Source organism: Chelmon rostratus, chromosome 17 (genome assembly GCF_017976325.1).
Source record: "Chelmon rostratus isolate fCheRos1 chromosome 17, fCheRos1.pri, whole genome shotgun sequence".
NCBI classification, from domain to species: domain Eukaryota; kingdom Metazoa; phylum Chordata; class Actinopteri; order Chaetodontiformes; family Chaetodontidae; genus Chelmon; species Chelmon rostratus.
This window is the reverse complement of record NC_055674.1, coordinates 7,379,341-7,403,618: the sequence shown is the minus strand read 5'-3', so window position 1 is coordinate 7,403,618 and position 24,278 is coordinate 7,379,341. Positions and strand designations below refer to the sequence as shown.

Sequence of the window (24,278 nt, the reverse complement as noted above, 5' to 3'; positions counted from 1 at the left end):
ACTCATACCTGTCAACAGTGGGATTTGAAAATGTGGGAAATTTTCCAGTGCCCCACCCTACCACCCCTACCAATGTCCATACACCCCTTACATTTAGACTTGGGTACACACACAGTGAATCCTAAATTCACTGCTCGGCAACCACTTTTTTTAAAACATCAGAGCAACAAGGATTGGGTTAACTAGTTCCCACATTGAACGACTGGTTGAAAGCGAAATGCTGTGAACATCTCTGCATTATATAAATAAAAACACAAAAGGGCAGATAAATTCAGCTCTTACTTGAAGGACATGTACACATCGCTTACACATTATGCTTCAGTTGTGATATGGAGAGAGGCTACTGGTAAGTGAGGCAATTTGCAGGAGAGGGTGATTATGAAAATGGATGGGAGAGATAGCATAAATGCAGGCATTGGCGGGCCATGTTTCTGTGCCTCTTGGGCGCTCTTATGCTTGGCAGATTTGTCGCTTTTCCCTCAGTGTGATACACTAAAATCCGTGTGGTATATTTTACTGACTGGCGTTGCTCTTCATTACATACATCAAGCCTCCTCCCATGATGGTTGCACAGACTTTTAGCCTTTTTGGCATCACTCCATCCCTCTCATGCTCATCCTTCTTCTTCTACTACTTGTTTTATTAGCACGTGCCGTTTGAGTGAATGGCTCCTCGTCAATGGATGCTACTGTTCTACATACTGCCACCTGCTGTACTGGAGGGGAATGTAGCAAACACATCAAACAGGTGGTTATGCCATCAGCCAAGAAATACAGGAGCTTTATGGAAACATATTTTAGGATGATACTGTAATTTAACACACTGTGGTAGAAAACAGCTATTATGGCAATTAGCCTACTTTTTTATTAAGATGTACCAATTTTCAAACAAAGTCATTTCAATTATACCCAATGTATGTGAATATTCAGTCTGTAAATACGCAGCGTAAACATAACAACCCCTTCATATTTATTTCAACAGCTTTTTTAACATGCCCGTGGTGCTCCATCAGATTGCACTGAACATCTGTTCTGAGAATAACTGCGAAATATCATGGGTGCACTATGTTGCTAAATACTAATCAAATCAACATAATACATGTCTGGTTTGATTAGTATGTCAGGGACATCAAAAAACACAGTCTAGGATAACAAAATTAACCTTTAAGGTATGCAAACAGACATTTTTAATTACCTGGGAGCAATTAGAGAGTGTCATAAAGCGTGAAGCTAACCCAGATCTACACCTCCTCCTTTTAAAGAGCTCTTGGCTTGCCAGCACGGTGAGTTTTGCCTCAAGACGCAGTTGAAATTTCTTAGGATTCCAGCTGTGCTGAGGCGAAAACAAGGCTGTTCTCCAGCAAGCTGCTTCTGTTGGTGAAGTAAGTCACACCCAACACTTCTTTCTGCTTTGGAGCACTTAAGCGACATGAATAATTACAGGCTTTATTGGGAATGTCTGACAATGTGGTCATGAGATTGGTTGCGCTTGTCACAAACTGCGCATTAAGTCATCATGAACACAGAGCTGTCCAAATGGGATGTGTACCATATCTTTATCAATAATACAAGTCTTCCTCTCAGACTTCATCATTCTGTCCCAGAAATGTCTGTAGCAGCTATGCAGAGATCTTTGTTTCCTCGTCTTTGCTACCAGGTTAGACAAAGATCCGTTTAAGAAATATGCAAAAATGGCATTATTATGATGGTGCCTCATCATTCTTGGTCATGTAAACAAAATATTAACAGGGGGGAAAGCTGAATGCATATGAGGCTTATCTCAACCCCTTCTGACAGGCCTGAGGCTGGTCACTTCAGGCTTTTTGTTTGAGATGTCAGCATCCTTAGCTGTGAGAAATAATGAACATCCAGGAGGAGAATAAAGCATCTTTTAATAGCCTTCTGTCTTGCTGAGGTAAAAGTCAATGTGGAGACCATTTATAATGAGGCAATCATCAGGTGGACCTCGTGATAATATTGTTCCTCATAATATGCCCTGAAATTCTCTTGGCTCACAAACCTCCACCCAGACAAGAAGCAAACTCCCCCTGAGCTTGTTACAGCTGGAGCGACCCAGCAACACAATATGACATGCATCTGCAGTGTGAGAATATTAACATGAATCATGCAAATTGCTGGTGGTTTTGCACACGCCATTCAGCCGGGCTTGTAAAGATTAGTAGTGCCTGTTGACTTGAAAACGTACATTTGAAATGTGATCATGTGAACAACTAAGCGGAGGATTAATTGAGGAGAAAATTCTCTCTGACAGGCTTTTAACTGCTACGCTCAGATATAAAAACTGTCCATTAAAAGCATTAATAACTCTATACTCATTGCAGTTCATCTGAGATTATCCCTGTTGAAACCACTTTTAGTTTCATAATTTCTTCAAGACACAAGTGGTGGGAGAGGCCAACAGTTTGAAATTTCCACTTTAAACCACGAAGCATAAATCCTTGTTGTGTGAAAGATGACTGTGGTGTGTAATATTAATTACAACAACATCTGCTCAGAGAAACTGCAGGAAATGACAAATATGAATGCACTGTGAATCCAGTTCTACTAAAACGGAACAAAAACAGTCACATTACATTCTGCATAATGATGGGGTGAAGAACATGGTGGAAAATGATTCCAAATATTGCCTTTTTTGAATAAACACATGGTCAAAAGTATGTGGACACATCTTGCCCTTCCCTTCCAAAGCTATGGTCATAAAGCTGCCGCTACAACAGCCTCCAGTCTTCTGGGAAGGCTTTCCACAAGGGTTTGGAGCCCGGCTGCAGGGATTTGCTCCCAATCAGCCAACATGGCATTAGTGGGGTCAACCGGGTTGCAAAGTCTGGCTCAGAGTCGGCGTTCCAGATCATCCCAAAGGTGTCCTTCCACACCCAGACAGAGAAAAACATTTCTTTATGGACCTGGCTTTGTGCACAGGGGCACGTCATGCTGAAGCACAGATGGCCCTTCTTTAAACTGCTGCACGAAGCTCGAAACACACCTTTATCTAAAAAAAAATCCCTTTTAATCGTTTATAAAGCCCTACATAACTTGGTCCGTTACTATATTGATGACTTCCTTTCATTTTATGTTCCAACTAGACCTCTCAGCTCTTCCACTGCCTTTCTCCTAGATGTTACTGTTTCCTACATGAAATCTGGTGAGGCTAGTTCCTGTTTTTATGGCCTTAAACTGTGGAATACCTTCCCCTCTGATCTTAGAATAGCATCCCTTGGTACCTGTTTTCTTAATCTGGTTTGTAATTTGGGATAATGTAACCATATTAATATTAATACAATGCAGTGGTATTGCAGTTTCTCTTAAGTGGACCGAAGTAACCTAACCTAAACCCTGAAAAACAACCAGACCTAAAGTACACAAAATACATGTAATATATGTGTGTGTGTGTATATATATATATATATATATATATATATATATATATATAATTTTAGAAGTGAATGGAGTGTAAAGTCTGCAAATAAATACATGCAGATGTAGGTGCCACCGTTCTTGAAATGATCAAAATAACACCAATGACTGTCTTCCTGGCAGCAGTTTCAGGCTAAAGCTGTAACAGTTTACACGTAAATGAAATAGCAGCTGGATATTCTTGCACTTCATTCCGAAGCCTCATTTACACTAAATTTCTGACTAGTGGTGATAATCATACGTCGCTAGAAGAGACAAACTGTTTTCCTTTAGCACATTTCTGGCATTTGAACGGGCTGATTGGCGAAATTGATTCGAGCTTTCCTTCCCATTTATCGCATAAACAGATCCTGATTGAAGAAAACGTGGAGTCACATTGTGTTGTGAATGACGTCTGAAATGCCGCTGAAAGATGGCGAGACATGTGCGCTAACGGGGAGCTACAACGGGCTCTTGTTCTAAAGCTTGAGCCTTTCAGAAGTCCTCCATTTTATCGCTGCTATCATTACAATATATTGCTTGTATGTGCAAGAGTCATTAGGCAATTAATTTATTGTATAGCTTTACACACCCCGGTGTCCAATTCCATCCATTAGAGTGGATTGATATTAAAATTATATTCTTCACATGGCTGGAGCGTTTCTTCATGTAAGGGGAGGGTCCACAGCCACCACAGCGTAACGTGGAGAGTTCAAGAACTGGTCAGCTTTGAAAGACAGAAAGAGAATTCGCCGTGTGTTATTGACAATGGCAAGCGGGTACGAGTATCCGCCGGATGACCACATTCATTAGGAAAAGCTCCGTCTTTGTAACATACCTTCAGCGAAAGAGTCTCTCGCGTTACAGCGGGAAAAGCACCAAAAAGCCGCAATGCAGTTTGTCCTGCCAAATCATCTGATCACAGTGCTTAATTGAATACTGATGTAAAATGCAGACAGCTCGGGATAGCCGAGCAGCTTTTGCAACTAATTAAAACATGCTACGCATCCCATATGGATAATTTGCTTTGACTCATTTATCCTCTGTGCTGGAAGTGTACCTGCTTTAAGTGTTGGTTAAGGGATTTTCATGGTCAGCAATACATTTGCATCTCAAAAAATAAATGCACACCTGTCAACATGTACAGCAGTAATGACATTCTTACTCAGCCTTATCATTTGAAGGGCCCTAATCAGGTAGAGCGTTGAAATATATTCCATCAGAAAATAAAATCAGAGCTACCCCCCTGTGGCTACAGGATACAGCCAATGTGCTGGGATGCGTTTGATAGAAGAAGTGCAGAAAGAAACACTTAATTCACATTTTAATATAGTAAATATTAACAAACATGATACAAGGACAACAGGAAGTTAAGTTCATCGGACCATCTACTCATCGCTTTGAAAATATGCATTTATCAGTCTATGAGTATGTGCACGGGGATGGTACACAGCGTGTCTCTCAGTGCATTATCCAGTCAGCAAGTTTTCTTTGGCAGAGGTGCGAGCCAAATAAACAGCCAAGCTGCGGCGCCGATTTGGTCGGGAATGATGTCACATTTCAAGTTGAACCATTACACCTGTTGGGAATAACTGATGCGGCTGACACCGGGGCTTTCGTCACAATCTAATTTCATCTTTGGACTGCGCAGAGATGCGGCTTCCAGTGGCATTGTTGAGCAGCAGGTTGGCGTACAGTGTGGAGGCCACATACTCGCCTCCCACAGGTGTAAGTGGTGCTGCTGCAGCAGGCTGCATGGCTTCCTAAGCACCAACCATATGTTGCCCGAAAGCAAACGGTTCCTGTGGTGGTGCAGCCACATGCCATACTCTGCATGGCCCTGAGCTGTTGGGTCTTATCTGGGCTGTTTGCTCTGATGCTGTGCGACGCCTCTGACTGGAAAGGTCCAGTGAAGCATACACGCTGATGGCCCGAACGTGTTAAGCCGTGTCACCTCTGCAAGCCAGCTGTGCCAATACATCATCTCATGTGGCACAGAGTTACCGTTCGGATCAGAATTGTGTCTCATCTCAGCTATTGTTCAGACAAAACATCGCAAGTAACACAGTGATTGCTTCAGCTTTATTTCCGACTTGCAGTCAGAGAAAATGCGACCTAGTGCTGTTCAAAGCCGCCTGTGGGGGCGATCGAGTGTGACTGCTCCAGCTAAGGAGTTAATCATTGGCTTTATTTTGAAATTCACCCCTCCCTATAACCCAAATGCTCCATTTTATTACGAACGCTGAATCCCAGTAACGCACATTAAACATTCAAATAATGGACACTTAGAAACAACACAAGTAAAAACCAGATCAGAGGACATTTAAAGTGTATTTTATTAAGGTTATTCTGTTAATAATAACTGCAATCTTTTACACTTTGCTCTTAGTTGACATCTTCTAAATTAATTTGAAATTGTCGGGTGACACTGAAGCACTCCGTCATTCCCTGAAATGACTTGGAGAAACCATCTGGATGAAGATGACTTTACTTTATTCGCTGAATATCGTTTTAGCACCTGGATTTTCTTTAATCGCCGACATTTATTCAAAGACGTATTCTGTCTTTTGTGCTGATTTTAAACTGGAATATATTCAAACCCAGAATTTAAAATGCGCTTAAATCATTGCTTTTTAATTGAATTGTAATTGATGTTCCCTTTACTCCGAGAATAGAGCAGAACATACGAGGACAACAATAGAAAAAAGCCTTTGGAGATTAAAGTTTAATATTCGGTTTTATAAACATTTGACACATTTCTCTTTAAGCTCTCCCTTTGGCAGCCTGGATTACACAAGTTATCTCTAAAACATTATCCTGCATTTGTGATGTGTGTTTATGGCAGATTCACTCACTGTGTCAAACTACCTCTGCTGGGGAGATTAAGGGTGTGTACAGGGGTTTACTGGAAGTCCTCAAACAAGCTGCTCAAAGGGCTGAGGGCTATACCAAGATCCATTCAAGGATTACATCCTCATATCTCCCATCTTGAGTATTGAAAAGCAGCGAGATGTTCAATGACTTGCAACAGCCATTTCACGGCCGAGGTGTTTGTCTGTCCATTTTCCCAGCGATAAAGAACATCTCTCTGTTGGTTTGGGGCTGTAACCAGCAGAAATAATGCGGAACAGCCAGGTTAGAGGTCCTGCAGAGGCTTTCTGTGCAGTCAGCTGAGGTCTTTGGTTGGTGTTCGCCCAGCATTGAGTCGGTGAAAGAGGGAACTTGCAATGCTCTGATCCTGAGAATGATTAAATGACAGAAAGAGAGACATTTTATGTAATGGTTGTTTAGTCACCATTTGCTTTCTGACAGCACAGTGAACCCACTCTTACTGCAGACTTAGGTCCTTTTCATAGTGGACTCTGTTTAATCCTTTCAGTCCTTTGCAGGTATGAAACTCCAGAAGGAGAAGCAACCCATTGAGATTAAGGTGTTAGATTAAATCTAACAGTGATTAAATAACCAACCATTATATGACTGTAGCAAATTAATTTCCCCAGTGTCATGTCAGCCTGGCTTACAGAGTGTGTCTGTGGAGCCAACTGTGAGCTGCTGATATTAGCTGCAGTCATACCAGCTTTGGAAATGTAACAGCTAACCTAGTGGCTGGTGGCAGTAAAAATAAAAACTCCCACAAGACAAAGGAGCGTTTGAGGAAGCAAAACTCTGCATTTCGATTGTTAAAAAAAAGACCCCCTTAAAAGAGGCGCACATAAGAGAAACATTTATGTGCTTCGACATAAACACCGTAAATCCTACATAAAAGAACCTTTTCTGTGCGTCCCCCTGTCTGCACTCGTAAATATAACTGTCATTCAGCTCATCTGAGTATGACGTACGTGCAGCAGCTGAGGCTACTAAGCGTGTGTCAAATGAAAAGCACGCTTAAGGCAAGCTGAACTGGTCATAGCTGGAATTTAGCTGGTAAGCAAACAGAATATCCACCATGAAAATGAGCTTTAGAAATGGGAGAAAATAGCTCAGCTTTTCTGCACATACATGACACTGGGAGATACATATCTATAAATGATAGCAGCTCACATGGAAGGTGAACTATTTCAGCTTTTTTTTTTTTTTCCTCCCAGCAGACTGTTTGAATTGAGCAATCTCTGCCAGCTAAAGCACAATTTGGATTAGCAAAAGCCCCTCTGATAGGTCAGCTTAGCCCGTAATGGAGCAGCTTAGGCCTTGTCTGCATGATTATAACATTCTTAGCAGCCTATTTCGTTGCATCCAGATGTTACAGTAGTACAAACATCTCTGCCTGCCTTTAAGCCCAACACAAATTTAGATCACAGGGACATAAAATGATGCACTTTTAAAAATATCCCTGCATATAAGATGCATTTTGACAAGAAACCTAATTGAAGCTGCGCTGCTGTTCCTAATAGACGTCCACATCATCTGTTGTTTGTCATTTCTCGTGTATTTGCCACATTTAATTTATCTTAAAGGTTTTAATCTTGGACAGGATTTCGCTCTTTCATCTCTTTGCTGAATCAAAGCATCATAGTGTCGACTTTTTAAGTCCAGAGACACACAGACTTTTCAGCTGTGACACATGATTGGGAAATGCTGGCATGAAGAATGGCTTTTGGTTGATTGATAGTTTAGCAGCTCAGTCATTTTGTTCACACTCTGCTTTTAAATTGCCACAAATTCTCGTTCATAAGCTGTATTTTGCTCTTGTAATTTGTTTTCAACAGTTCAGCTCGCGGCTGCGCTATAAATTAGCGCTCCCTCTAGACTGTTCCAGCTGTTCTGACAGGACACGCTGATGCTAAAGTGAATTGTCCCTCACGTTACGGATAGTGTTTGTGTGTGTGTGTGTCTGTAAACCTCAGTGCGCTCATTTACACTGAGGATTCAAGGGTGTATTGTTAATAACAATAATGCGTAATGTTCCCAGCAGCTTTCTCAGCACAGTCAATAAGCAGGCCAAGACAAGGTTAAAGGTTCAGCGGTTCATAAGCACTGTTGTCGATGATAGAAATGAGTTAAAAAGGAGATTAGTATAATAATCAATGACAATCAATTGTTTTTTTTTCTTGTAAATGAAAGTTCAGATGCGGGTGTGATGATCACACGCTCTCACAGAAACATACAGTAGTTTCATCAGCGCCTCCTGCTCACACGCATCAACAAATCAGCAAACTTTTTTATTTATGCCTTCATTTACGACTAAAAAGTACTTTAACCAACGAGTTTTATTTACAAGCTTCAAACATTACAGTTTACGAGCGGCACACGCAGGCAGGCAACGCTTTTCCATCAGACTGCTGCAGGGCAGCCCGCAGCTTTATGGATGCGGAACATCGAGGAAGCGACGACTGAAACTTTGAGCTTTTGGATGCACGGTGTCATGTTTTTGGTCTCAGAGTGCAGCAACTTAATCAGGAGCATCTGTGTCTTTCTCATTTGTTTGTAGTTTGGTTCACAAGGTGAGTGCTATACTGCCTGATATACATGCCTCTGCTGTGGCTGATCCATTGATGGATTGGTTTTGTGGTTTTATGAGGATTAACAGGGTGCAATTCCTTAATCTAAGGGTGTGATGCTTTATCTTGTTTTCATTAATTTGGAATCAACCTGAATAATGGCATAAAGAATAATAATACTAATCTAATCAGAGCAACTTAGTAAATATTTTAGGTTAGACATGTTTTTGTCATAGTGAGAAAATAATTGGGAAGGAGTTCATATTTTTCTTTCACACCAGTGAGTAACATCAGCGTCTGCAGCTTAAACGCTTAAATGTTTAATGTTGTCTCTGATAAGTTCCTGACAAGCTAATTTAACGAAACAAGACAAAAATAAATGCACCAAATAATCATCCGTCCTGGCGTTTAAAAACAATGAACCTGAATTTAAGAAGCTCCTGCGGATTCTAAAATTAGCACTGATAACCTGTTTCCTCCCGATGTCAGTTTCACCACATTTTAGCTTTTCCTCCTATCTGCTGAGAACCCATTTCCATCCTTTTCCCTGCTCTGTGACTACAGCCCACATCAATATTTTACAGTGAGCACTGTGCTGGGCCAACCCAACCAGATGACCTGCCACAGCAGCTGAAAGAATTTAACCTGTGCCACAGTGTTTGATTGGTATTTAAGGTGCCTTTGCAGCACACGACACGCCATCGTGCAGTTTATGTATTTTCTCACGCCAGAGCACGTAATAGACCCGTCAATCCAGTCGAGGATAGTGTGTCAGTGTCACGTTTTTTTTCCTCGCCTTGGCGCTTGTGAAGGCGCCGGCACGGGGGCGATAATGATGGAAGCAAACGATGAACTTAGCATGATGAGCGATCGCGTTGGGAGGAGGTCGAACGCAGCACTTTCACTCAGGAGACTGGCGTTCGCTTCCTGTGTGAAACCAACAATCAGAAACTCGATTTTTTCCTAAAACCTAACTGAGTGGTTTTACTGTCTAAACCTAATCGAGCTGCGATGGTTCTCAGCGAGCTTTATTTGTCTGACTTTTTGCTGACCGGAATGAGAACGTGTTCTTTTGACGCCAACGTAAGGCACAGTGCGACAGTGACGCGGTGACTGGCGGGGCTGTTTCACTCTTTTGGTCGTGTTTAAGCGATCGTTGGGCAAAGAAACAGAGATAGAGGGAGCTGCAAATCTCTCATACAAAAGGTAACAGACTCATTTCTCCTGTCTTTTTTTCCCCCTCCCCTCCGCTTTCTGCCTGTTGGGAGCAAATATCTTGGAGGTTTTCCAAACCAAAGATCAAAGTGCGACACATTCCCAGGCATGCGTATGGGGGAGACGTTCCTGGAGCTATATATATAAAATACCTGGAGCCCAGATAATATTTAAAAGGATTAACACATACCTGCAGTGCTCGGTGAGGATGTCATTAACAGGAATAACAGTCTGATTATTTACCAGCAGCATCAACATGCTGTACAGTAACTTATCACGCATGATTCACACCATGCTCAAAATGAAATACAGGGTTTACAAAGAGCTACGAGCACAGGATCGGAAATACGATGGGGGATCATCCGAAACGGCGTGAAATCACACACACCAGCAGGTTTCCACACTCGCCCACTAGAATAGACTCACTCCCCCCTCAAGAGAGGAAATCATTCTAGTTTGTCACATTAGCTGCGGACCAGTTGCAGCTGTAAACTGCTGAGCAAACGCTTCGCATACATTTTTCCCTTCCCGAACTCGTTTTAAAGCCCTTCAAGTTGCCCCACTATTTAAATAGCAGGATAAACAGACACTCCAGCGGTGCCATGTCAGTGTGCTGCTGCACATGTGGCCATTATAACAAGGGGTCGAACAGGAGTCACAAGGCAATGGTGGTGTTTCTAGTGATGGAGGTGCTGCTGCAGTGGACATACAGAGGAATTACAAGTCAATGACATTTTTTTTTCAGTTATTACTCCAATACTGTTCATTAAATCACCTTAATGATTCAATTTAGAACAAAAGATATTAGAATTGAAAATGTGGGGCATTTTGGAATGGAAAAGAGCAGGAAGAGACACTGTAGATATAGTCTTAATTATCCTAATGGATGCATAACAAGGAGGTAACACACGTCATTACAGAATCTTCCGAGGCTTTTCTTCCTCTTCTTCTTCTTTTTCTTTGCCAGACTTGCACTACACACAGTCTGGTGCATCTGATCCGGACCTGGCCTTTGTCTTCACTGGCCCGGGCACAAAGAGAGTTACATGCTGGAGGCAGGTCTCATCAGCGTTGAGGCTGGACATTTAACACCACTGCCAAGTGAGGAATTCAGACATGAAAGTGAAGGCTGCACAGAGACTCTTGAATCACAACGTACCAAGTTTGCTTTGTAATCCTCATTTCCCTCCTCATTTCAATTCATGACAAAGCACGAGACTCACACACCATTTATCCCTGTGAAAGTCCCGCTGAGCTTGAAAATTGCCTGAGATAGACAGCAAAATGCAGCAAAACTACTCATTTCTATTCCAGCTATCAAGTTGAATTTGTTCATTTGTTAAACATGTTAAATCTTCTTGGAAGAATCTTTTTTATTTGACTCTCAGATTAAAAGTCTGGCAACAAAAAGGCCCTTGTGTGTCATCATGTGTGCTTTGATGCCATTTCTCTTGCGCTCAAAGAAAAACTGCTTATTAATAATCAACTTTGTACTGATTTCTAGCTGTAATGTGCGGCTTCAGGAAGGTGGCTTGCTTTGGATGGAGTCTTCTGCTTTAGGCTGAAACCAAAACAATCGATCAAAGCGTCGCTCGTTGACCAGAAGTTGTGACAAAGAATCATCACACAAACACACAAACTTGCACTGTTTCCCTTTGACGGCAGCGCTGAGACAAACTCGAGTGAACTGAGGTTAAAATGCTGCCATGATTAGACTTGAACTCAAACAAACAAACTTCCAACAGTGTCATATTTACAGTCCATTTGGTAAAGTCTATTTTTTGTAGAAATGCTGCATTTTGTGTTTAAATGCTAACACCTAAAGGTTGATGTAATATGTAAAGCCAGGGGTAGTATTACTGTTCTCTTTGCAGGCCGTCGCTGACATTTCCCAACCGTTTTATGGCACACATTGCCAATTTTTGTGATATGACAAATGGCAAAAGTAACAAGTTTCCCTGCCATAATTTTGCTCTGATATTCATCCTGACATTTTGAGAGTTGCCTTAAATTTCCACAAAAGGGGAGAACTGCCAAATTCTCTGAATCAAGTTCTGTCTGCGTTACTGGTTATGTGCACTAATTTGTCGCTCAGAGGACGGAGTTTGTGGAGCCTCCTCCTCTGTGGTGTCACACTGACCTACAGCTCCATAATGAATTGGGAAAAATGGAGAAAAACGTGTCTGTGACAGGTAAAATAACCTCTTGGATATCTGAAAAAAAAAAAGGTAGAAGCCCTCTCTTTCCGATAAGCTTTCTCCACACCAAGGTCGACATAGCTCAGGGCAACATACAGGAAGGAGCAGCTATTGTATCAACAGATCATATTCACAATTTCACCTTTTCTGCTCCCTGTTGCAGCGAAGGAAATCAGACACAGATGCTGTTTAATTTGCTGTCTTTAACGACCGGTTTTGTTCCATTTGTTTGTGATGATGGCTTCAGCCATATGGCTACGCCCTGATGGAAGGCAGTTTATATCTTCTGTAGCCACTTGTTTATCCACACAGTAATTGATGCCCTTCAATCTTGTCATCTTGTCAGATGCTGTATCTCCGCCGGCTTGGTGCACACAGTGTGTAATTGAAAATGAAAAATCCCAAATGCTGGGAATGCTCTCTTTTTGAAAATTACCTCTAATAATTGTACACATACAGTTGGACCTTAAATGAACCTACTTAATACAAGTATGCTCTATCAGATCTCATGAATACGTCATGTAACAAAAGGAGCACGAGTGAGCAGTGCAGGAGAATTCATGTCAAATGCTACTTCGTATGCTGCGGTCAGACAGTGCACAGTTTTATCTGCGGTCAACTTCAGCGAAATGATTGGATCCTGAAGTCTCGGCCATTTTTCTCAGGCAAGGAAATCTATCATGTTCAGACTGTCATATTAATTGGTTCTGCTTAACTGAGCTGGATCGGCAACATTTCCGGGATGTAAATTTTAGCCTTTGACTCTGACGTATTCAGGTGTGACTTCCAATTACAGTTCGCCGTTTTGTGCTTTTCTTTCAGCTAATACGCAATTTGCGAGTGTTTTTACTTGTGAGAGACGACTGTTGGAAGAAATCTTGAAATAATCAGTTTTAATGCAGATAAAAGTCAGACTTCTTAAGTGAAACACCACTGACAGGATATTTAGGTTAACTGTAATTTGCCGATTGACTGGCCCGTTATTATTGTGCATATGTTCTGTTTCTGGTCAATAAATGATCATGACTGTAGCGAGTGCTCTTTTTTTTAATTATGGGCGCGTTTGGTGCAGGGAGCAGCACATCACGGCTGCTTGCTGTTGTAGTGGCAACATCAATAACAGAATATTGAGGGCAATTGTGATCAAATTGAATGAGTGTTGCCTGAAGTGCTCTCATCAGCTTATCCAAAGGCAAATAAACAAACAAGCAAGGCACAATAAAGGAAGAAAATCGTCTTTCAGGCGAGTGGCAGACTGCTGCTGTTTTATTAAGAGGCACAGATGAGCCATTATGTAAGAATTGTATTTTTGGGTTTAAGGTTTGTACTGTATATTTATTTCTGGGATTGTGAAGAGAAATCAGTGGCTTTTTATAGCAAGTAATGTTAAAACCAGACACTGAAGTTGAAAAAAGCAATATCCTCCCTTGAGTCTCTGATATGAGATAAGATTGCTTGCATTTTCTCCCCAGACTTTAATACAGTTAAAAATAGACTCATTTCCCAGCTCATGTGCACTGTTATGGGCTAATGATGCAGGATTCCAAACATCCTCATAGTTTCCCTCGTCGCCGCGCTGTATTTCATGATGTTTTATGTCCAAAGGGCATCTGAACACAGCTTCAGATCTCAGTGCTGCAGTCTGGCGATGTGGGGAGAGAAGTACCTGGCTCGCCCACTGTTGGAAGTGGGGTGGTCTTTAGGGGATCTCCGGAAGAGAGCGGGGAATAAGGTTTTGATCAGGACCAGCTGTCACTTCTGTCCTCAACTATTCTGTTGAAGCCCACAGTCCTGCACAAGTACAAGTATAATGGGCTTATTTAGGCCGGCTGTGTTGTGTTTTAATTAGTCTCGCCGTTTCCTTCGTCCTGCCGTTCAACAAACGCGGCTTACGTGTCGCGAAAACTAAACGTACTCAGGAGGGACCGACATTAATAATGTAGGCTAGATTAATAACATTATTAATTTATGACAGGATAATTTGGCAGGAATCTCACCACTAGGCTCAGAAAAGTTCAGCATTTCTTACTGAGAGATCTGAAGGTGAGTTAGTGTAGGTGAGATGATGGACTCAAAAACATGTAGTCTGTGATCCATCAAGGTCTGGTTCACTGGACTTTGTAGAGCTGAGCCCTGTGTTACACTGAAGGACGACAGCATGATGTGAAGTATTTCTTCAAAACAATTTTCTTGACTAAATAAGCAACAAGGAAAAAAACAAAACGGCCTCATCAGGACTGTGTCGATGTGGTTTTATCTGACGTCATCACATTCTGATGTAAACATTTCCTGAATCCCGATTGGTGCACAATCATTAGTGACATCACCCTTGTCACCTGAAATAACAAAAGCAGAGAAAAGGCGTCAAGGCTATTTTGGACGAATGACGAGTCATTCTGCACGGAGCAGATCGAGCTAGACAGGAAGCCAGACACAGGAACAGCGTAGAAGCCGCTAAATTTTCAAAATAAAACACCCTGCGCAGACTCACTACAACTAAAACAGACAAAAAAAACATTTAACTATGAAGCATACTTACATGCGGTAGACGCCCCAAAAAATCATCATGCATTTACTGGTGTGGGAATAAATGTGTGAAAAATAAGTAGTGTACTAATTGGAGAACAAGGTGTGAATAATACGTGTCAGGGCGAGGTGGCTGTTGTAGTTGATTTTCCACCACATGCAGCGTCATTACAGGTCCAATGTAGAAAGTAAAGAATGTGCAGACAGGAATGGATCAAAGAGATGTGACGAAACATGCTGCTGCTTCATCGCCTGTAAGAGTCCACTGTTGCCGCTATTTTTTATCATGCTCACAGTCATGTTTGCTTCGGAGAATGTCGGTTTCACATGTCTCTGACTCACACTAAGACGAGAGAATATACATGTGAAAAACTCACAATTTGACCTGCAGTAGGTCTACAGGTCTTACATAATTAGATCCAGCACAGCATCAAGGCAAGCCCACCTAAAGGATCCGTTCTCTACGCTCAGGTGGGGAGGTCAGAATCCGGTGGAGAAAAACAAAAACAAAGCAAACTCTCCGCCGTTACTTGAGCCCGATCTGATCACTGAGAATGGCAGCCTACTCTGTATTTGTTTTCCTCCTGAAAGTTGCACCTTAACCGTGACAAAACAATACCTCCCACTCCATAACAGACCCACTAAGACCCTTCGCTGTGGCCTGTAGGCTTGTTTGCTATGTGTGCCAAACATGTACGCATCCACTTGTTGAGAGCCGAGTGAAGAATGACTCATCTGACCAACTGTTTTTTTTTCTCTCTCTTTCTCTCTCCACTTCGCAGCGAACCAGTGTCTTTGTTCTTTGTACTGCTGTAATCACAAACATGTCACTCACAGTGTAATAATGGGATTATTCATTGCAAACTGACCACAGTATCTCTCACTTCAAATGTCCTGACTGACTGTTGTTGATGAATAGCCGCTTACACCCTCGGTTGATATTTGCAATCAGAGTTGCACCTCAGTACAATTACCTTTCGTTCTACTTTCTGCTGTCTGCCTGCACTGACAGCTGAGGCTGGTTTACTGAGAAATTGCCTAATACTTAAAATAAATTAAATATGTTCCTTCCCTCTCCTCCCTAACAGAGGGATTAGTCTCTGTCGCTGGGTCAATATTAACAGAAGACAAAAAAAAATTAGACGTTTCTATATTTCTGCCTCAATATCATCATATTATTTTTTAGGAATTATTTTGAGGATTAGAGCAGTCTGCGCGCATCACCGAAACGCCTCCAAAATGTGCTCTCCGAGGACTCAGGAGCTTATTATGAGTGGACTCCTTTAGAATAATTGATTGTATTTGACATGACATGGAGGAAGCTCGGCGGATTGATACTCAGCAGCGGAGCCGTGATCAATCCAAATGAGAGACTTGGGGAGCTTTTATTCCTCTGCCGGAGTTTATTAGAAAGAACTTCGCTTCTCTGGAGAAACGCGGTACGTCCGGAAACAGCTTGGACCTATTAGGGCGCCGGGATGTAAATTAGCACGATCCCTCACCTCATCATGCCTCAAAATATTCCCCGCACGCTAATTTGACAGAACGTAATGAAACATTGAGTTAAATGCTTGGACATGTTCCAGAGCGCTTTGGTGAGGGGCATGAAGAGCTGAGATGATCTGGAAAGATGCTGTGATTTGGTATACTGCACGTTCTCCAAGATGAATCAACCTTTAGAGACGGCTGGGCCGAAATCTTCTACATTTCATGAGGAGTGAGTGTGAAATAGATTTCCTGCCTAAGTTCGAGTACGTGGCCTCAATGCGACTGGAGAAATGTAATTTTAAAAGGTTTATTTTCTCCTCAATTATTTATTTGTCAGACTCGAACAGTGTTTTAGCTACGTTTAAAGGATATGCTTGCAATGGATTTTGTCAGCACTTTTACGAGTTTGGCAACGTAATGAGGATGCATTCAGATGTTTTCCAGGGAAATGTAGCAATTTTTTTATCACAGAGTCACATTCTGCATGAGCTGCTATGAGTCTGTCTGTGTTATTTACTTGCATCTATTATATCTCTCATTGCAACAAAGGTAATTCTCTCGTAGGCATACTGTAGCATGCGTCTCATAGCAGACATCATTAAAAGTTCCTCCTTGCTTTAAGTATGAGGCAGACTTCTGTTTTCTAAGTAAATGAAGGTTTGGACGTATGCGACAAAGTAAATGTTACATGGTGTGTCATCGGCCTGAGGAAGTAAACAGCAGATGGCTCGCAGGGCCGCTTTTGCTCTATGGATTTTATTTACCTACCCACCTGGATGACCTGTGTTGAGCTATGCAGTTGATGCGGCGAGGAAAAAGAAAGCGAGAGTTAACAGTTTGCTCTTGTTTACTCCAGTTCCACCACATTGCAAGGCCAGAGGAGTCATTTGCCACGCATGGAGAAATTAGCTTGTTTATCAGCATTTTGATTTCCGTCCCGCCTCGCCGTCCCTCTGACATTTTGGACGTACATGATCCATGACTGATTCCCAATCAGAATGGAGCCTCTGCAACACGGCGAGGTATTCGGCTGGTGCAGTTTTCATCGCTTGATAATTAAATGTATGATGATTAGCATTGAGCCCAATGAGGACAATGGCTTGTTATGTGCACGCCTTCAAAGAGGTAACCTTGAACATCGTACATCTGTCCTGCCGATTGGATATGCTCCAAAGATGCACAGCACATTACCAGTGAGATGCTGCAGCTCCATACAGTAGGATACCGGTTGTTTCAAGGTGATTTGATGTGGTCTATTGGAGCTTTCCTTTTTTTTTCATTACCATACATGGTGATGCCGCACCCTCAGACCACCTACTGGAGTTGAGTTAAGTGGCAGACAGAGATAAAGTCCTTGAAAGGTTACAAAAATCTTTAGCCATTCATTACCGTAAGGGAGAAAGTGTGGAAAAAGATGCTGTATAATGAAAACTAATACTCTTTCTAGTCACTATGCTATCTGTAGATATGTTTAATATCCCATTACAGGCCCAGAAGTAACCACAGTTCCATACTGTCAAGAGACAAACATAATCCGGAGGGAAATTACCCATCAGGAAAGCAATACTGTTACTGAGATGCAATTACCCGGCCACTTGTGAGACTTTCAGCCCAGTGTCCATGGGTGCATGTGTGTGTGAGGGTGGTCGATATGTGCATAACAGCTCTTATGTTTTGCAGAGTAAATTGGATTCTTTGCTGGAGAACAGTTAATTTGGAATGTGTCCGAGATGCAAATGATTGATGTGACTATATCGTTACGACTGTAGGTTTGGGGTGCGGGGCAGCCTAATGGAAAAAATTTTGCGGGGAGAAGGAAAAAGCTTTTATTACAGAGTTTATGGAGAATTTTTCTGGACTAACTCTGCAAGTCTCCAGATGGAATCATTTGGACTTTCGGTCGGCCGCTTATACATTAATTTCTCAGCAAATATTACTTAATTTGTGGAGGCAAAAGCAACGTGCATGCTTGGATTCTGCTTCCCTTTACGTTACAGTGTGGAGCTCCTGTGCTCGTATTTGTTAGTAGTTAAATAAATGGCGTGTCTCACGGAGGATTTAATGTACCAATTTAGCACTGAATCACATTGCCTACAAACAAAGAAAACAGCACGGATTGGAATGAACATCAGTGTAAACATTTGATAAGGATTTGCTTGAGGCGAATGCTATGCTTTATTATTGATACAAAAATAGAAACAAGACTTGCTCCTGTGCGTATGATATACTTGCCTCTGCACTGTCGCATCCTACAACTCATTCCCCCAGACCAAGTCGAACATAATACTGGTGGCAGTGGCAAATGGCTTCCCATTATTCCCGGATGAATTTCTCAAATCGGGGACATTTCTATTGTACTGCAAATTATCACCTTGAATCTAATAATTAATCACTGCTGCCTTCAATGAACGGCCCCTAACCTTAAACATACTACGGAGAGGGGAAGAAAAGAGCTGCCTGCTCTCATTGCATTGGAAGCGCACACGGAATAAGACTGCCTGCACAGAGTGTGAGCCTCGCATGCATAATAAATGTATGACAAAACAATACCCCAGGCACCCCGGTATTAATGATATGCAGCGAACTCATTATTAAAGTTCCAAAACAGCTCCTGGAGTAACACAGATGGAGTCAATTAAGCAATGAGCATACTTGCTTGCCTGCCGTTTCATCTTCTTTCTTTTATCTCTTGCATATTACTCCATGGATGTAATTAGCTGTATGTTTCTCCTCACAACATAATGTCCAGTGATAATAACAGTTATTTTCACTTGTAACTTCAAATAATGTACTGCTTAATAAATGTACCAAATTTGCTTGCACTGTGTCCTTGGGTATTTCACTTGCACTGCGAGAGGTGTTGCGGATAGTCCCGCGCTAAGCTGCTTTTTTCTCTCTTCCTGTTTGTGTTCCCAGAGACCTGATGCCTTCGACGCTGGAGGGGCAGATCACCATGGAGAAGACACCCAGCTACTTTGTGACTAACCATGCCCCAAAGCGGATCCACTCCATGGCCAGGGACATCAAGCTTATTATTGTGGTGCGTAATCCTGTCACTAGAGCCATTTCAGACTACACACAGACTTTGTCCAAGAAACCTGAGATCCCCACCTTCGAGGTTCTGGCTTTTAAGAACCGGACGCTGGGTCTTATAGACGCTTCATGGAGCGCGTTGCGTATAGGAATATATGCGCTCCACTTGGAGAGCTGGATGCAGTATTTCCCTCTTTCCCAAATGCACTTTGTGAGCGGCGAGAGGCTCATCGTGGATCCCGCGGGCGAGATGGCCAAAGTGCAGGACTTCTTGGGACTCAAACGGATCGTCACAGACAAACACTTTTACTTCAATAAAACGAAAGGATTTCCGTGTCTGAAGAAGCCGGAGGACAGCAGCACTCCCAGATGCCTCGGCAAGTCGAAAGGGAGAACTCACCCTAAAATCGAGCCGGACGTGATTCGGCGGCTGCACAAGTTCTACAAACCCTTTAACATGATGTTCTACCAAATGACCGGCCAGAACTTTGAATGGGAGCTGGAGGAGGACAGTGAATCTCGTAGCTCTCAGGACTAGTAGACTGCGGCATGGCACGGCGCAGCCACACCACCAGCCTTCTCAATAAAACTACTATTGTCCCGCTTCGTCTTCAGAGAGAGTGCTTGAGCACGCCAATCAATCATGGCTGTCTTTGCAGTGTCTGTATCCATTAGCAAGAGTTTACTGACATGCTTTTTCTCTCCCTTCAATACTAATGTTGTTGATGATGGCAAATCATTATTGTATATACCAAACATAAAATATATTTATATTTGTGAAAAGGAGATGATTTATTCATTTGGTTTTTAAAGCATAGAGCTGATATAGAAATCATGTTGACTATGGCAATGCATGCGATGAGTTAAGTGTCCTTACCTCATGAGCCCTAAGGGTAAACTCTGCCTGTTTCTTCTCCCTTTACTTTCCTGCAGTTTGTTGCCCTCACACCCACTCACCAGCATTCAGTACAAAAAGATATTCTATTTCAATGGCTAAGGCCACGAAGCGCTCTGTATTGTCTTTTCACACTGTCCTGCTGCTTCAGAAGAACGAGAAAAGAGAAAAACGATAGACGTGCTATAGTCCAATAATCCTATGACGTGCTCATCCTTTTAGTTGTCCATATTCTGAGTGGAGACAATCCTTTTTTTTTGTCAGTCAAGTTTACCAAAGTGTTGATTTACTCAGTGTCAGTATTGTGGTTGCCGTGCACTCATTAACTGCACACATATTCAATAAGAGAGCTGATGGCCATCATTCAATAATTGGATTGTTTCGCTGCATAGCCGAACATTAGCATACTGATGACCATGCACTCAGATGTGGTGCAGTATCAGTGGTTTTGGCATAATTTGACAAATGAATCCATGTACTACAAATATCAAGGGTTAGCTGTGGATCAAACAATTCTGCATCTTGACAAAAACAATTTCCTGTCGCCGAAATGCTCCCAAAACATCAGTTAACTCTTACGGTCCTCGACTGTTTGCCTTGCGACCCGCCTCTTGTCACAGTAACACATGTCAATGAGGGTGAAGAATAACACCGGAAGGACCGAGCAGAAGTTTGTTAACAAACATCTGCTGCGGCGCGGTCTTCTGTCGTTGGAGATTAATGGCGTGTTAAATAAGCCGCTGCCGCTGGAACAATGTCAATGTCAGAGAGAATTTGCTGTCAAGGAAAGGCTACATAGATGCCCAGGTAAATTACCAAGCCATTACTGTGTGTACTTAACTTGAATGAGATGATGTCTGCCAGGGAAACGTGCTGTAACCAGAGGTTTACTACCAAACACCTGTGATCAGCAGGACTAAGTGGGTGGATGCTTGTGTTGAACATAACAGAGTTTTGCTGTGAAATGCTCCTTTACTCGTGCAATGAAAAAAACGACATGACCCATCATCTTTTCTTTCTTCTTACTTTTTATTTTGCATAACCCGCTGTGCGTCTGTCTGTTGTCTCTGGACTTTTCATCAATTGAGACAATCAATACAGTCAATGAGTCAATAAATGCAGTCTGCTACACATCACTGGTTGCTACAGCTATGATGCATTGCTCTGTTAATCCTCCCTGTTCTCCGGCCATGGACGGCTGGATTGGTTCACTCTCTGCAGACCTCTCTGTCACCCTGGGGAGGCCGGCACCAGCAGCTACTTACACAGAGCAATTGATTCAATCAAAGTAAGCACTATACTGCCCTTTGTAGTGCCAAGCCCGAACACTTACCTCTGAGTCTCACTATCCACAAGTCACAACTTCCACTTTGAGGCTTTTCTGTGCAGCCATCCCTTGGTGTTTTCTTGACAATCTCTCTGTCTCCCTGCACTTTTACCCCCTCCCCCCTTCCTCTCCTTCGCTCTCCACACTCGTCATCCTCTGAGTCGATGTGCTGTGGTGGGAAGCTGTCACAAAGGTACAGCACTCTGTATAACAGCAAGCAAGATGTGCTAATCATACATTTAAGAGAAGCCTTCATCATTATTTATTAATTCACCCCCCCCCCAAGCTTTAGAACATGTATAATCCACCTTCCAAACCGTGCAGTCCCTCCTACTCAGTGTAGAGAAGCTCAAAGAGATGCACAGAAGGCACCCTACAGTGTTATTAGGACAGATGAGGACTCCATTTTCCACCTATGAATATGCACTCGTGCTGTCATTTGCATTTCCAGGATCACACGCATGAGGGAATTCCTCCCCAAAGTTAAAACTTGGATCCAACCTCTCATTAACGGGAACACACGCGCACCTTTTTCTTTTGTACCTCTTGCTTGTTTCAGGTACAGGCGGAGTACTGTGATACATCCTGCGAGAGTTCCGACGCATGAAAGACATGCTAAGCTGCCCTTCTTGTGTTCCTCCCGGTGGGGGTCAGGCCGCGTTGTGTGGTTCATCGGAGTTTCCAGCATCAAGTAAAGAAGACTGTGATGATGAACGAGCGTCGCCAGCCCATCAAACTGTCATTGCTTAAGCGCCGTCACTTCAAAATGAAGTACAAGTTCACATTTGTCAGTCATTACTGACAATTTGGCAAAGAGCTGAAAACAGGAATTCATGGTGTGAAAAAGCAACCTGGATGTACCTGGACAATGATTTGCATTTTTCTGCTTGTGTGTTTATTTTTGGTTGAAGGGCTATAATCTGTGTATGAGAGGTGCTTTAAAGTGTTGTATTCACTTTTCTGCTATATGATCCATAATTATACACTGCTGAGGGGCATAATTAAAGGGTACAGCAAGCTCAGTTTGAACCAAACCAGTGTGAATAGTTTGGGCTGTAGAGAAATGAATGTTTGAAAAAAAAAAAAAAAAAAGCATCAGTGAAGCCTCCATTACTACCAACTAATTGGTTTTTCACTTCATTTGAGTGAATGATTACTAGCTCTGTGAAGAGGCACAATGGTGTCAACTTTTACAACTAACTTTGCATTGATCCACTCTGAATTAGTCTCTGAATGTTCTTCTTTTAGTGTTACTGATATCCAAATGCCTAAAAGGAGTGAAATGTGTGTTTATTCATTGGTGATATGCCATAAAGGTTTTCAGGAGCGTTGAATAACAGCAAAACAAATATCCACAAAATGAAATAAGCTGAGAGTGAGATGCAACTGTACACTCATCATTTTTATCTTCAACAAAATCATTCATTCATCCATGCTGCAAATGTATTTGCATGGAAATATTCTGAAGGTGGATTAAGTCACATTTCTACTGCAGGAACTTTCTCCAGGGAGGAGGAACCTTTGGAGACACTCAGTGCATTTCCACCGCAGGGACAAGGGTCTAAATTAAGTTTTGGGGACATTATTCTGGGGACCAAATGTCCCTGTTCAGGGATTGTTACTTTCCAAAAGTACAGAACTTTGTGAGTAGATCTTACAGTGCTGAACATCTCTGATTGTTCCAGTACTTATTTCAGCCACCATTTTTAAAAATCTGCAGCTACAAATGGACTGCATTGATATAGTGCTTTTCTAGAATTATCTACAGTGGCCGACAGGGGCAAATGCGCTGCCACAGTCCAAAACATAAGAGAAACGTGCTGCTACGCCAATTCAAAAACACATACAAAACATGCTGCAAATGAAAAAAACATGCTGCAGAATGTCAAAACAAATGCATTAACAGCAAACACGCTCCACATACAGAAACGATAATATGTCTAAAACACACAAACTCCAAAGCATATGCAACAGAAAAATGCATCCAGTGGCAGTTCTCCAGGCCTGTAGGGGGAGCACTAAGTGGAACAGGTTGGTTTTTGACCAGAGAGAGAGACCAGACGAGAGAGGGTTTGTTTTTGGTGCAGGAAAAAAACAGTAACGCCAAATGTAAAGAAAAATATGTACCGTTTCATGTCATGTCACCTCACTCCACTTTTTTCCGACTTCAAAAGCAATCTCATCTAGTCTCTCTCTCTAGTGCTCCCTCTAGAGGCCTGGAGAACTTCCATTGTGTTGACTGGATATGCAACATTTTTCTGTTGCACTTTGTGTTGCTTCTGTATTTCCAGCGTGTTTGCTGTTGGTGTATTTGTCTTGGCACTCTGCAGCATGTTTTTTTTCATTTGCAGCACATTTCTGCTGTTGTATTTGCTCTAGATTTTCATTTGTGGTTTCAAATTGGCATTTCTGAGGCTGCAGACCATTCCTCCTAATGGAAAAGTTTTAGGCCTTTGCAGCATGTTTGTCCTTGTCGGCCACCGCACTTACCGACCACCCAAAGTACTATACAACAAAAGTCAGCACTCAACTATTCACACACACACATTCATATAAAGCACATGACAAATGGACTCTTGATGACTGATTACATCATTGTTGTATAGTCACACACAAAAATGTCGTATACATACAGCTGTCACATTTCCAGTGACGCAATTTGCCTGAACTTCACAGGTCGAGCCCCGGCGTTGGAAGGAACCTTTTTGTTCCTTGAACAGTCGTTCCTGGGGCCAAAACGTTCTA

General features: G+C 42.2%; 1 protein-coding gene across 1 annotated transcript in view; it reads left to right on the top strand.

The window, feature by feature from the left end:
• The window catches only part of hs3st4 (heparan sulfate (glucosamine) 3-O-sulfotransferase 4), a 70,192-nt gene extending 50,343 nt beyond the window's left edge, over window positions 1-19,849 (top strand). Inside the window, exon 2 of the mRNA XM_041957373.1 lies at window positions 19,195-19,849. Within this exon, the coding sequence (XP_041813307.1) occupies window positions 19,195-19,849 (655 nt within the window). The remainder of the gene's footprint in view (window positions 1-19,194) is intronic.
• The last annotated feature ends 4,429 nt before the right edge of the window (window positions 19,850-24,278 follow it).